The sequence below is a fragment of the Setaria viridis genome, chromosome 4 (genome assembly GCF_005286985.2).
Source record: "Setaria viridis chromosome 4, Setaria_viridis_v4.0, whole genome shotgun sequence".
NCBI classification, from domain to species: Eukaryota; Viridiplantae; Streptophyta; class Magnoliopsida; order Poales; family Poaceae; genus Setaria; species Setaria viridis.
Window position 1 is genome coordinate 23,339,366 of NC_048266.2, and position 13,191 is coordinate 23,352,556.

The window sequence follows — 13,191 nt, forward strand, 5'->3', positions numbered from 1 at the left end:
GGGTTTGTGTGGGAATCGGCGGCGGTCGAAGAGGTGGAGCGGGCGGGCGAGGATCGGCGAGACCGTGATACCAAGTTGTCAAGGACGTCGAGTCCTCGGCTGGCCGGACCGCGGCTACGAAGCTCGTAGCCGTCGGCCGTCTTCTCCGGCGAGGTTATACCCCTCAACCGTAGGCTTTAGGAGATAAAGGAGATAGGAAATATAATTCTTGCTTATTTGATCTCACGAGTACAGCAGTTTATATATGGCCAAAGGCCTAACCGAAATATAGAAAGTAAAGCTAAGTTTCCATCCTTAGTCGCTAGAGTTTGATTCAAGCAGCGCTTGATCCGCACGCTCGGCAGCGCGGCGTATGTCGCGGGCCCGACGGCGCCTGCCGTATGTACGCCCGTACATGACACCTTTTGGCTGCAAAAATGATTTCTATGTTGCAGATTCCATCTGGTGGTTTAGGTTCTGACTGTCTTTTGGCAGTTAGATTTCTACATGATGCACTTCAGAATGTTCCATGGAGGCTTCGCGCATGGATTTCTCAATTTCAGGAAATTGGTTTGCAAGAAGCTTTGAAAGTGATCAAAATCTCAAGAACCCAAAACCAGGCGGCTCATCTTGTGGTTGTTAGAGCTCGAAATGTAGTTTCTGATGGACTACCTATTCATGTTTGTACCAATCCTCTACATATTCATGGTTGTGCAGTTCTTTCAGCACTCCATTATGTAAATTGGGGTCTTCTGACCCTTCTCCATGTACACTGTTTTTAATATAGAAGGAAGTCCTTTATAAAAAAAAGGCATCCAAATTAACCGTGTGGTTTTGTCTTTGTTTGTGTTGTTAAATGTCCTGGAATGACCGGTTCAAAGTTGCTCCCTGTGTTATTATAATGACGTTGGTAGCCATTTTTATCTGATGCTTGAAATTATTTTCGAGGAAACCATGCTTTATCTCAAGAAAACCTCATTCTTCTTTTCACGACCGTGCCTCAGCACATTTTTTATTAAGAGAAAGAGAAAACCTCATCCTTGTTGTCGAATTTAGTGACCGGCTGTCCACCAAGGGGGTACCCAGGTGGTAGATTTGTAGCCGGGGGAGATCGCAAGACTAAGAACTCGAATGATAACACATAGACACAAGGTTTTGACAGGTTCGAGCCTCCGAAGAGTAATACCCTACATCCTGTGTTCTGGTGGATTGTATTGCTAGTATGCGAGCGCTGGGAAGAGTCAAAGTCCCCTCGGGGGTGCCCCTAGCCATCTTATACAGGATGACGACCTAGGGTTGCAAGTGGATAGGATCTAATCCTAGTCGATTGTTACATGATCGAACTACAACATCTATCTCACAGTATCCGGGCAGAATCCGTTCGCCCAGCCTCCAAGCTTGCGCTCCATGTATCTTCATGCCTTACCCTGCACGTCATGGTTGGGCGGGGCCCACTTGTTAGGCCGACCAGTATCCTAGTCAGTGGGGATCTGTGGGTACCCTTATCCCTCAAGCTCCCGAACAATGTGGAGTCGAACATGAGCCTGACTGATGCACAACGAAGCTTATAATGTACTCGGTTGAAGTTGCGGTTTCGTCATGGTGACAAAGAGGCTGTGCAGTGCTCAAAAAAGAAAGAAAAAATTTAGAGTTGAGCAAGCGTGTGACCAAGTGCGTGTGGCACGAGCGACTACCGAGCTACAAGATGTCAGGCATCCTGCAGATCGAAGGGAAACATGTAGAGGGCATCATAAGACGCACTCCGTATGGAGTAGCCCCCGAGCCTTGAAGCGATTAATATAATTGGTCCAAGGATCTAAAAGTTTTGTCGGCCGTGTGATTGTTGTATCATTAATGATAATGAAGCGCCCTGCACGAGGACTGGCGGAGCTGGAGCCATGAAGGCACGCCAATGGAATGCTGAGCCACCTCCCGCCTCAAGCCTGAGAGGTCAGCCAAGCAGCAGGAGGCACGCCGAATCATCTGTGGCGCCCATCCCCTAAGCTTGGGAGCCGGCCGAGCCACAGAAGCACATCGAGTCGCCACCCACCAAGCCCAGGTCAGTCGAGCAGAGGAAGGCACGCCGAGTCATCTATGGCACTCAGCCCCTGAGCCTGGGAACCAGCCGAGCCACAGAAGCACGTCGAGTTGCTGCCCGCCCACCCTAGGTCGGCTGAGCAGCGCGACGCACACCGAGTTGTTTGTGACGCCCAGCCCCCAAGCCTAGGAGCTGGCTGAGCCTCGGAAGCACGCCAAGTCACCACCCACCCAGCCTAGGTCGGCCGAGCAGTGGGAGGCATGCCGAGTCATCTGTGGAGCCTAGCCCCCGAGCCTGGAAGCCGACCGAACCACAGAAGCACATTGAGTCACCACCCGCCTAGCCTAGGTCAGTCGAGCAACGGGAGTCACACCAAGTCGTTTGTGGCGCCCAGCCCCCGAGCCTGGGAGGTCGGCCAGGTGGCAAGAAGTTGGCCGGGTGGCAGGAGGCACGCCGACTAGTTTCGGAGTTGTACAAGGACAACACAAAGATTATGTAGCATAATGTCGAACATTTAATAATTGAATAACTCAGAGTTGTTATTCGGCGTAAAAGTAAGTTCTTGTGCGTGCTCCCGTAGGTCATGTTATTTCCCACAAGTAGTTAGCCCGTTATGTTTAAGCACCTGACCCTGCTGAGGTGTTGCCAAAAGCGGGCTCGAGAGTGCTTAGCAGGAAGCAACACATGAGGGCCAAGCTTCACGGATTAAGACGCGTGCTACCTGAGTACTTTAGCAACAGTTAAGAGAGACGAACAGCCGCAAAGCAGTCCGAATTGTGGGGAAAAGCAAGAACGTGCGCTGGTCACTCGTAGGTCGTAGCCCCAACTGCCCGTGTAGTGGATGAACCAAGCTGTGTAAGCAGAGTAGGTTTGACAGGGTGGTCGACGAAAGTCACGGAGAAATAAGAGAATTGAGGCGTGTGGAGATATACAGAAGTCGTAAAATATTTAATTGAATATATGACTTAGCTTGGTTCGTGGTCGAGTCGAAGAATCTGCGTGTCGTCTTCACGTTTAAGCTTAAGAAGCCCGTGGACGTCATTTTAGTTTGTCGCGATCGGCTGCTGTTGTCGGTGAAGCAAACTAGTCGGGCTCCATGCCCAACTAATTCGTGTCGAGTCCGAGTTATTGGAGTTGTTAGCGGCGAAGATGTTTAGGCTTAAGGAGTCCCTGGACGTCATCTTAGTTTGTCGTGGTCAGCTGCTGTTGTCAGTGAAGCAAACTAGTTGGGCTCCATGCCTAACTAATTCATGTCGAGTTCGAGTTGTTGGAGTTATCAGCGGCGCGTCTGGCGTCGCCCACGCCAGTGGTTGCGGTCGTGGTATGCTGCAGCCAAGTCGATGCGGCCATCGGGTCGTGGCCGGCTGGCGCCACGCTCGCAGTACAGCGTGCATGGGTTGCGCTGCCGATGCTGCGCAAACCGGGTGAATCTTTGCGAACCTCGTAAGGAAGCCCTCACGTAGTAAGGAAATAATATAAGAAAAAAAATTGTTAGCTGCCGTATTAAGCAACAAGCAAAGTAGGAGATTGGATGGAATAGGTTAAATAATAAAGGGAAGGGGGAATTGTTCCATGTTGGTTGCGTGGCAGATCCGACATGTCTGCATGCAAGGATCCCATCCAGAAGCGCCTACTTTTTATTCGGCCAGGAGTCCAAAAACGCATCGAATCTCCAACAGGCTTTGATTCCACCACGCATGATGATTGCACTCGATCAAATCCCGGCGATAGCATCTTCGCTTCGCATGACGTCGAGCATCCCGCGGCGGCGGCACGGCGTACGGCAGAGGCACGTATGCGCCGAAACCCATAATGATGAAGCAATCGGCGGATGATGAAGACGACTCGGCGTACGTGAAAAATAAGTTCATAAGTACAAAATCGAGTAGATCGATTTGAGAGCGATGACAAGAACAATTCACCCGGTTGATGATTACTGCCATCGAGCTCACTGGGATCTCGCGATCACCCCTACCTGACGCGTCAACTGTCGAATTTAATGATCGGCGGTCCACCAAGGGGTACCTAGGTGGTAGATTTGTAAGCGGAGAAGATCACAAGACCAAGAACTCGAATAGTAACACAGAGACGCAAGGTTTAGATAGGTTTGGATCTCCGGAGAGTAATATCATATGTCTTATGTACTAGTGGATTATATTGTTGGTATGCGATGCGCTGGGAAGAGTCAAGGTCCTTATCTTATATAGGCTGACAACTTAGGGTTACAAGTTAATAGAATTTAATCCTAATCAGTTGTTACATGGAAACCAATCTTAGTCGGAGTATCTGGGCAGAATCCATTCGTCCGGCCTCCAAGCTTGCGTTCTACGTATCTTCATGCCTTGCTCCGCACGCTATGGTCAGGTGGGACTCACTTGTAAGGCCGACCAGGATAGTTGGGAGTTATCTCTCACTTGTGGAGTTTAAATTGGCGAGGATTTCTCGCATTGCTGTAGGATTTAACATGGTTGTAAAAAATCTGTACACTATAGTATTCGCCTCACTCGTTGATCTTCCTGAACTGCTTCCAACCAAAAACAAAACGACCTTCGTGGGCCCTAACATTGTGCCCCAAAATCTCAAATTGAATTGCAATTGCCGATTACTGCCCGTCATCTATTGAACTAAACAAAAACGACTGTGGTCACTGGTCACATACTTGCACAGACATTTCGAAAGGTAGTGGCTTCAGCCAGCAATCAAAAAAAAGTGTACTTTCGATGCATCAGTAATTCTAATGACCATTTATTTTTTTTAAAATAACGCAAATGCTAAACTGAGTGGCTCTCGGTTTAAGCTTACCGCGAGAACCCTCTCGATTTAGCAATCTGAGGAAAGGGAGAAAGATGTCGGATGCCAGAAAAGGAAAAAAAATTGAAAAGTAACAAATCAAATAAAAGCAAGTAACAAGCACTCATCTCCGACAATCTCCTCCATCTCCGGCAGCTTGTGGGCGGAGCGACCAGCGGTAGAGATCGTCGGGTTAGGGTTAAGGTTAGGGTTTGGGAGTTCAGGATGGGAGGAGCTTCCATGGCCAGCGGCCATAGAGGGATGTCCGTGGGCTGCGGCTGGATTGGCGGCAGAGGCGAGCCAGCGAGGACGTCGGGCGGTGCAGGATGGTGGTTGGGATGGGTCAGGCGGTGGGGGTGAGGCATGGAGTGGTTAGGAAGGGTAGGAGGCGTGGTGGGGTGGAAGGTGGGCAATGCGGCATGGCGGCGCACAACCGGCCGTGGCCAGTGGGAGAGGGATGTTCGAGAAAGAGGGTGAAAGGGGGATAGGAATTAGGAGGGGGAGGGGGAGGAGGAGTGGAGGGCGGACCTCGCCAGCTTTGGAGGTGAGGTGGCGGTCGGCCGCGGAGGTATCCGTCGGCCGCGGGGGTGGCGGCACTAGCGAAAGCGCGCAGGTTCGCGAACAGATAAGCACAGGACTACGGGTTGGGGGCTCTCCACCATTGCTTATTGGGAGAGCCATCTCTCGTTGTGTTCAATAAATAATAATAAGAGATGTGCTTGCCCATTGATAATTCATTTATGGCCTCCTCAACCGCTTGTGGAGGGAATCGTGCATGGCTTGGGGCTAATCACTGCGGCGTCGCGTGTGTTGTGCATCTCTGAAAGTTACATGGGAAGCCAAGATGCACCAGTGAGTCTAGCAAGGTTGAGGTGGTCATGTGGATATACAACGGTTGATTGACCGAGGTCGGAGAATTTGGAATAGGAAGATCGACTCTGATATGGTAGGGGTTGTTCCCAATCTTTCGATGACAGGAGTAACTTCGATTTGGGGGTGGAATCAACGTTGGCTGTCCGACTACAACAATCACAGGATGCTGCGCCTTAGCAACAGGTACACCGATTCCGACGTTGGCTGTTCTTGCTGAGCCAAGAACACCCTTGAACCTGCTAGCAATTGAGAACAAGCAAGAACAAGATGAACAAGCAAATAAACCCACGGATCTCAACCAAATGAAACCTGAATCATGAGTTGGGGTCTTGAATCAAGCAAATCGGGTGGTCTAGTCGACACAAAACCCAAGTTCATCCTGGTGGCTGCTAGATGTATTTATACATGGGCAACAACAAGGAGGTGTGCGAGGGTGTAAACCCTAAGCTGGAAAGGACCCCTAGTAGGCTGCACAAGATATAAGGGTTTGAACCCAAGACTGGACGGCCGAACATCTCTTCGTCAATTCTGCTCAGCTCCGGTGGAATTTCGTCATGAGGTTGGATCCATCTGAAAGTAGACTTCAAGATCTTTCCAATGAGTACTCATATGCCCCAAACAACATTCGGAGTTGAGAAATATTGCCACGTCAATTTGATGTTGCCTGGCTGTACGAACTTGAAGTCTGAACTTGATGTCCGATCTTGTGCTTTCTTATTGTGTGATCTTGATGCCCAAACTGATTGGTTGATCCATTAGGCTCCTCTCCATCATTCCTAATAATAATAAAATCATCACAATGACTTAGTAGCATCCAATTATGAGATGAGGGTTCATGGACAGCGAGGAACGAGTTAACCTGATAATTTAGCTCTCGTTTACGGGCTCTTGTCATTGGTCCTTGCTGCGTAGTAGGCGTGGTTGTATCATTGGAAGGAATGTCCTCATCATCCTCCCCTTCTTGCATGTGAGTCGTCCTCGACTCAAGTTCATCTTCCTAGCCCAAATATGGTTTCAAATCTGCAATGTTAAATGTGGGGCTGACCCCAAAATCTGCAGGCAACTCAAGTTTGTATGCATTATCATTGATCTTAGCTACAACTTTAAAAGGACCAGTAGCTCTCGGAAGCAACTTTGACTTTCTCAAATCAGGAAACCGATCCTTTCTCAAGTGCAGCCAAACCAAATCACCCGGTTCGAAAGTAACATGCTTCTTTCCTAAGCTACCAGCAAGTTTATATTTAGCATTCATGTTCTCTATGTTCTCTTTTGTGGTCTCATGCATTTTTAACATCAACTCAGCACGTTGTTTAGCATCAAAATTCAATCTCTCAGAAGTTGGTAAAGGCAGCAAATCAATAGGGGCACGAGGCACAAAACCATAAACAATCTCAAAAGGGCTCTTTTTAGTAGTAGAGTGTTGTGAACAATTGTAAGCAAACTCAACATGAGGCAAACATTCTTCCTACATTTTTATGTTCTTTTTCAAAACTGCCCTAAGCATGGTAGATAAAGTTCTATTCACAACCTTGGTTTGTCCATCAGTTTGGGGATGACAAGTAGTGGAAAAAAGCAACTTAATACCCAATTTAGCCCACAAAGTTCTCCAAAAATAACTAAAAAATTTTGCATCCCGATCTGAAACAACTGTGTTTGGTACACCATGCAAACGAACAATCTCATGAAAGAACAAGTCAGCAACATGAGTAGCGTCATCGGTCTTATGACATGGTATAAAATGTGCCATCTTAGAAAATCTATCCACAATCACAAAGACACTATCCCTCCCCTTCCCAATTTTTCGATGAGAGGAGTAACTTCGATTTTGGGGGTGGAATCAACATTGGCTATCCGACTACAACAATCACAGGAGGTTGCGCCTTAGCAACAGGTACACCGATTTCGACGTTGGCTGTTCTTGCCGAGCCAAGAACACCCTTGAACCTGCTAGCAATTGAGAACAAACAAGAACAATATGAACAATCAAATAAACCCACAGATCTGAACCAAATGAAACCTGAATCACGAGTTGGGGTCTTGAATCAAGCAAATCGGGTGGTCTAGTCGACACACGCGTTCACTAGGAAGTAGCAATAGCTAAACTTGCATCTAAACAAAACCCAAGTTCATCCTGGTAGCTGCTAGATGTATTTATACATGGGCAACAGCAAGGAGGCGTGGGAAGGTGTAAACCCTAAGCTGGAAGAGCCCCTAGTGGGCTGCACAAGATATAAGGGTTTCATCCCAAGACTGGAAGGTCGAACGTCTCTTCGTCAATTCTGCTCAGCTCCGGTGGAATTTCGTCATGAGGTTGGATCCATCTGAAAGTAGACTTCAAGATCTTTCCAATGGGTACTCATATGCCCCAAACAACATCCGGAGTTGAGAAATATTGCCACGTTAATTTGATGTTGCCTGGCTGTACGAACTTGAAGTCTGAACTTGATGTCCGATCTTGTGCTTTCTTATTGTGTGATCTTGATGCCCAAACTGATTGGTTGATCCATTAGACTCCTCTCCATCATTCCTAATAATAATAAAATCATCACAATGACTTAGTAGCATCCAACTATGAGATGAGGGTTTATGGACAGCGAGGAACGAGTTAACCTGATAATTTAGCTCTCGTGCACGGGCTCTTGTCATTGGTCCTTGCTGCGTAGTAGGCGTGGTTGTATCATTGGAAGGGATGTCCTCATCAGACTCTTCTGGGGTGGCTCTCCCTTGAACCTGACTGCGAGGAAATTTCAACTATGAGGTTTACAGCAAGACCGAGCTACTAACGATAAACAGGTGAGGTCTTTTTTTTATCTTCTCCTCTCTTTTTTTCTAGCTACACGAGGCCTTTTGAGATGGCCGGCTACGCCTTGAGCCAACCAGGCAGACGTCGGGCAAGCTCATCTTCTTCGGCAGCTTTACTGCAGTAGTCTCATTTACATTTTCTCATAAATGATTATACTGAAAGAATTTATCAAGATGAAACAACAAAACAAATAAAAAATAGTTTCATTTACATTTCCCATAAATGAACAATAGTTTCATTTACTATTAGGTAGTGATAGAGGAAGGGGGCAGGACCAGACCCCCATGGCTTTTTTTTAAGAAACAGGAGGGGGGCCCTACTGAAAGGCCCCCTATGGCTTGACAATTTTCAATGATATTTTTAAATTTTCAACCAAATTTTGAAGAAAATTGGTAGTAGCTTCTGACACTCAAACCGATCCTATGATGGTGGAGTAAATAGTTACTCTTTCTATTTTAAATTGTAGATCGTTTTGGTTTTTCTAATAATTTGGAACGGAGGAACGGAGGGAGGGAGTATTTGGGTCGAAGGTACCCACCGTTGTTTTCTAACTGGCCCCACAAGAGGTTTGGAAAATTGTTGTTTTTTATTGAGGAAATTTGGAGTTGAAAAATGAACCAGAACCTGCAGAGTTCTTTCCGAGCGTACGTGGGCACGTGGCCACGAGGGTTCACCGTAACCGACTCGACCGCGGATTCGAGCCTCTTTCGCAGGCCGCCCGAATCGGACGCCCAGTCGCCCACGCGTGAGTGACGCGCCGCACCGATCCGTATATCTGCGGCCGCCCTCGTGGCTTTGACGCCCCCCACCGCCTTCCTCTCACCGTTCCGTTTCATTCCATCTCCACTCCCGTTCGACACGACACCAACGCGCACCCAGACCGCCCGGCACCCCGCCGCCGCGCGCGCGGTCATGGCGGCGGCGACCAGCGCCGGTGCGGTGGGCGAGGGTATGCGGCGGCTCACGCAGCTCTCGCTCGTCTCGAAGGTCTGCTCGGAGCTCGAGGCCCATCTGGGCGTCGCCGACCGCGTCCTCGCCGAGTTCGTCGTCGACCTCGGCCGCGCCTCCGCTTCCGCCGCCGACTTCGCCGCCGCGCTCAGGGATCACGGCGCGGAGCTCCCGGACTACCTCGTCCGCTCCCTTCACGCCGTCATCACCGCCATCCCCGACCACGCCCCCGCCCCGGTGCCCGCCGCCCAGAACCCCACCTCCCGTGGCGCCGGTAAGGGGAGACGCGGGGACAAGGAGGCGGAGAGTGATGGGGACCCGGAGCTGTACCAGGTGCACCGCGGGAGGGTCACCCGCGTTGCGGACGCTGGGTGCTTCGTCCGCCTCGACGGCGCGCGCGGCCGCGAGGGGCTCGTGCACGTCTCCCAGATTCCCGGCCGCCGCGTATCCGCCACTCGCGGTCAGGAGGTGTTCGTCAAGGTCGTCTCGGTGGACGGCAGCAAGCTGGGGCTGTCGATGCGAGACGTCGATCAGGATTCGGGTAGGGATCTCCTCCCACTCCGTCGGGGTTCTGGGGAGGACGATGCGCCGAGAGCCAATCCACCAGCTGATCGCGCCAGGGCCGCCGGGAAGAGGAAGGGGGTTTCGGGGATTTTTGTTCCCGATGATGATGAGGCCGGCCCTGTGCCACGCCGGCCAACTAGGCGGATGAGCTCGCCAGAGAGGTGGGAGATGAAGCAGCTGATTGCGTCGGGGGTGTTGGATGCCAAGGACTATCCAGGGATTGATGAGGATGACGATGGGATGCTTTACCAGGAGGAACCAGAGGAGGAGCTGGAGATCGAACTCAATGAGGATGAGCCTGCATTCTTGCAGGGAAAGGGGCGCTCCACGGCTGACTTGTCTCCAGTGAGGATTTCCAAGAATCCTGGGGGGTCGATGAGCCATGCGGCGGCACTGCAGTCTGCACTTGTTAAGGAGAGGCGTGATATTCACACCCAGGAGCAAAGAGGAATGGTTGATGCAATACCTAAGGACCTTAATCGGTCGTGGGAGGACCCCATGTCAGGTGGACGGTACCTGATGCAGGAGTTGATGGGCATGGGACTAACAGCACAGAGTGTGCCAGAATGGAAGGTGACATATGGGAAGGCTGGAACATATGGGCAGAGGTCAAGGCTTTCAATTCAGGAGCAAAGAGAGAGCCTTCCAATATTCAGACTCAAGAAGGAGCTGATTAATGCTGTTCATGACAACCAAGTTTTGGTTGTTATCGGTGAGACTGGCTCTGGGAAAACAACCCAGGTTACGCAATACCTTGCTGAGTCAGGGTATACTGCAACGGGTAAAATTGCTTGTACTCAGCCACGCAGGGTTGCTGCAGAGTCAATCGCAAAGCGTGTAGCAGAGGAGTTTGGATGTCGATTAGGTGAAGAAGTTGGTTACTCTATTCGCTTTGACGACCGCACTGGGCCTGAAACTGTCATCAAGTATATGACAGATGGTATGCTCCTACGAGAGATTTTGGTGGACAGAGATTTGTCGTCTTATTCGGTGGTTATGCTTGATGAGGCACATGAGAGAACTATCTACACAGACATTCTCTTCGGCTTGCTAAAGCAGCTAATTAGGCGGAGAAGTGACCTCAAATTAATAGTCACTTCAGCCACTCTTGATGCTGAGAAGTTCTCTGGTTATTTTTTTGATTGCAATATTTTCACGATTCCTGGAAGAACTTTTCCAGTTGAGATACTGCATACAAAACAGCCAGAGAGTGACTACATGGATGCTGCGCTGATCACAGTATTACAAATTCATTTGACTCAGCCCGAAGGGGATATCCTCTTGTTCCTGACTGGCCAGGAAGAGATTGAACATGCTTGTGAGCGTCTCCATGAGAGGATGAAGGCATTTGGTGGGGACATACCAGAGCTGATAATTTGTCCTGTGTACAGTGCTCTTCCTACTGAAGTTCAGTCAAAGATCTTCGAACCTGCTCCTCCTGGTAAGAGGAAGGTAGTCGTCGCCACCAACATTGCAGAAGCATCTATTACCATAGATGGGATTTACTATGTTGTTGATCCAGGCTTTGCAAAGCTTAATGTCTATAACCCAAAACTAGGGCTGGATTCACTGGTTATCACTCCGATCTCTCAGGCGTCAGCTAAGCAAAGAGCAGGGCGTGCTGGACGTACAGGCCCAGGCAAGTGTTATCGTCTATACACTGAGAGTGCATATCGCAATGAAATGGTCCCCACAACAACTCCGGAAATCCAGATGGCCAACTTGGGGTGGACGGTTATTAATATGAAGGCAATGGGAATTAATGACCTATTGACATTTGACTTCATGGATCCACCAGCATCTCAAGCACTCGTGTCAGCTATGGAGCAATTGTACAGTCTTGGCGCCTTGGATGAAGAGGGTCTTCTTACTAGGCTAGGGAGAAAGATGGCTGAATTTCCACAGGAGCCACCCCTTTCAAAGATGCTCCTTGCTAGTGTAGACCTTGGATGCAGTGATGAAATACTGACAATCATTGCCATGATACAAACTGGGAACATATTCTATCGGCCAAGAGAGAAGCAAGCTCAAGCAGATCGGAAGAGATCAAATTTTTTCCAGCCAGAAGGTGATCATCTCACCCTACTCACTGTGTATGAGGCATGGAAGGCAAAGGGGTTTTCAGGACCATGGTGCTTTGAGAATTTTATCCAGGTAAACTCCCTAAGGAGGGCTCAGGACGTGCGGAAACAGCTCCTCGAGATCATGGATAAGTATAAGCTTGATGTTGTCTCAGCAGGGAACAATCCCACCAAGATAGGGAAAGCCCTTGCCGCTGGATTCTTCTTCCACGCGGCAAGGAAGGATCCCAGTGGAGGATACCAGACCCTCTCTGATCATCAGCAAGTATATATCCACCCAAGCAGTGCCCTCTTTCACCAGCAGCCGCAGTGGGTGATCTACCATGAAATCGTCATGACGACGAAGGAGTACATGAGGGAGGTCACAGCCGTTGACCCGAGATGGCTAGTAGAGTTGGCACCAAGGTTCTACAGATCGGTGGACCCGACGAAGATCAGTAAGCGGAAGCGCCAGGAGAGGATCGAACCCCTGTATGATAGACACAGTGAGCCGAACTCATGGCGCCTAAGCAAGCGCCGTTGGTGATTTGTATTTCCTTTCTTGTAGCTCTGCCATGTAATGTTACTCTAGTTGTAGATATTAAGCTGCTCTGTTAATCCATGTGCTCAGATGATTGCAGTGCGGTGTTGCATGTATAGTTTTTGTTCCTTAAAGTTGGAAGCCCTGTGAGGCAAAAAGCATGTTACCGCAACAATTTGTTTCAACTGTTGCATGGATTGAAACTAGTTCAATTTTTACACATCAAATCTGGGTATTGTTGCATCTAAGCAAGGTATCATTTTCTTTTCTTGATATATCTTGTCACTGGATCAGTGATAGCACATCTTACTCAAGGAGGCTACCTTGCCACGGCCCACCGGAATTGTGGAGGCCTGGAAGGCCTGGAAACCTTGGTATTTGGGTCGTTTGTGGGGTTCGGTCCTTGTATGAGCTTTTTACTGTTTGAGCTTTGTTTTGTAGGAAACTTTTTTTTTTCTTTTGATCCATGCCAATATGTATTTCCACCGGCTGGATTGTTGAACTATTCATCGACAATGAAATGCTACATTTATGTAAAACTTAGAAAGTGAAAGTACGTGGGTGTTTAGCTATTCTTAATATATTTTTAGCCTTA

At 49.1% G+C, this 13,191-nt stretch overlaps 1 protein-coding gene across 1 annotated transcript; it reads left to right on the plus strand.

Moving 5' to 3' along the window:
- Window positions 1–9,275: 9,275 nt before the first annotated feature.
- LOC117852925 (probable pre-mRNA-splicing factor ATP-dependent RNA helicase DEAH5) lies at window positions 9,276–12,771 on the plus strand. Its single transcript, XM_034735231.2, has one exon. It carries the CDS (start codon window positions 9,396–9,398, stop codon window positions 12,600–12,602), a length of 3,207 nt encoding a protein of 1,068 aa, XP_034591122.1. The 5' UTR covers window positions 9,276–9,395; the 3' UTR covers window positions 12,603–12,771.
- The last annotated feature ends 420 nt before the right edge of the window (window positions 12,772–13,191 follow it).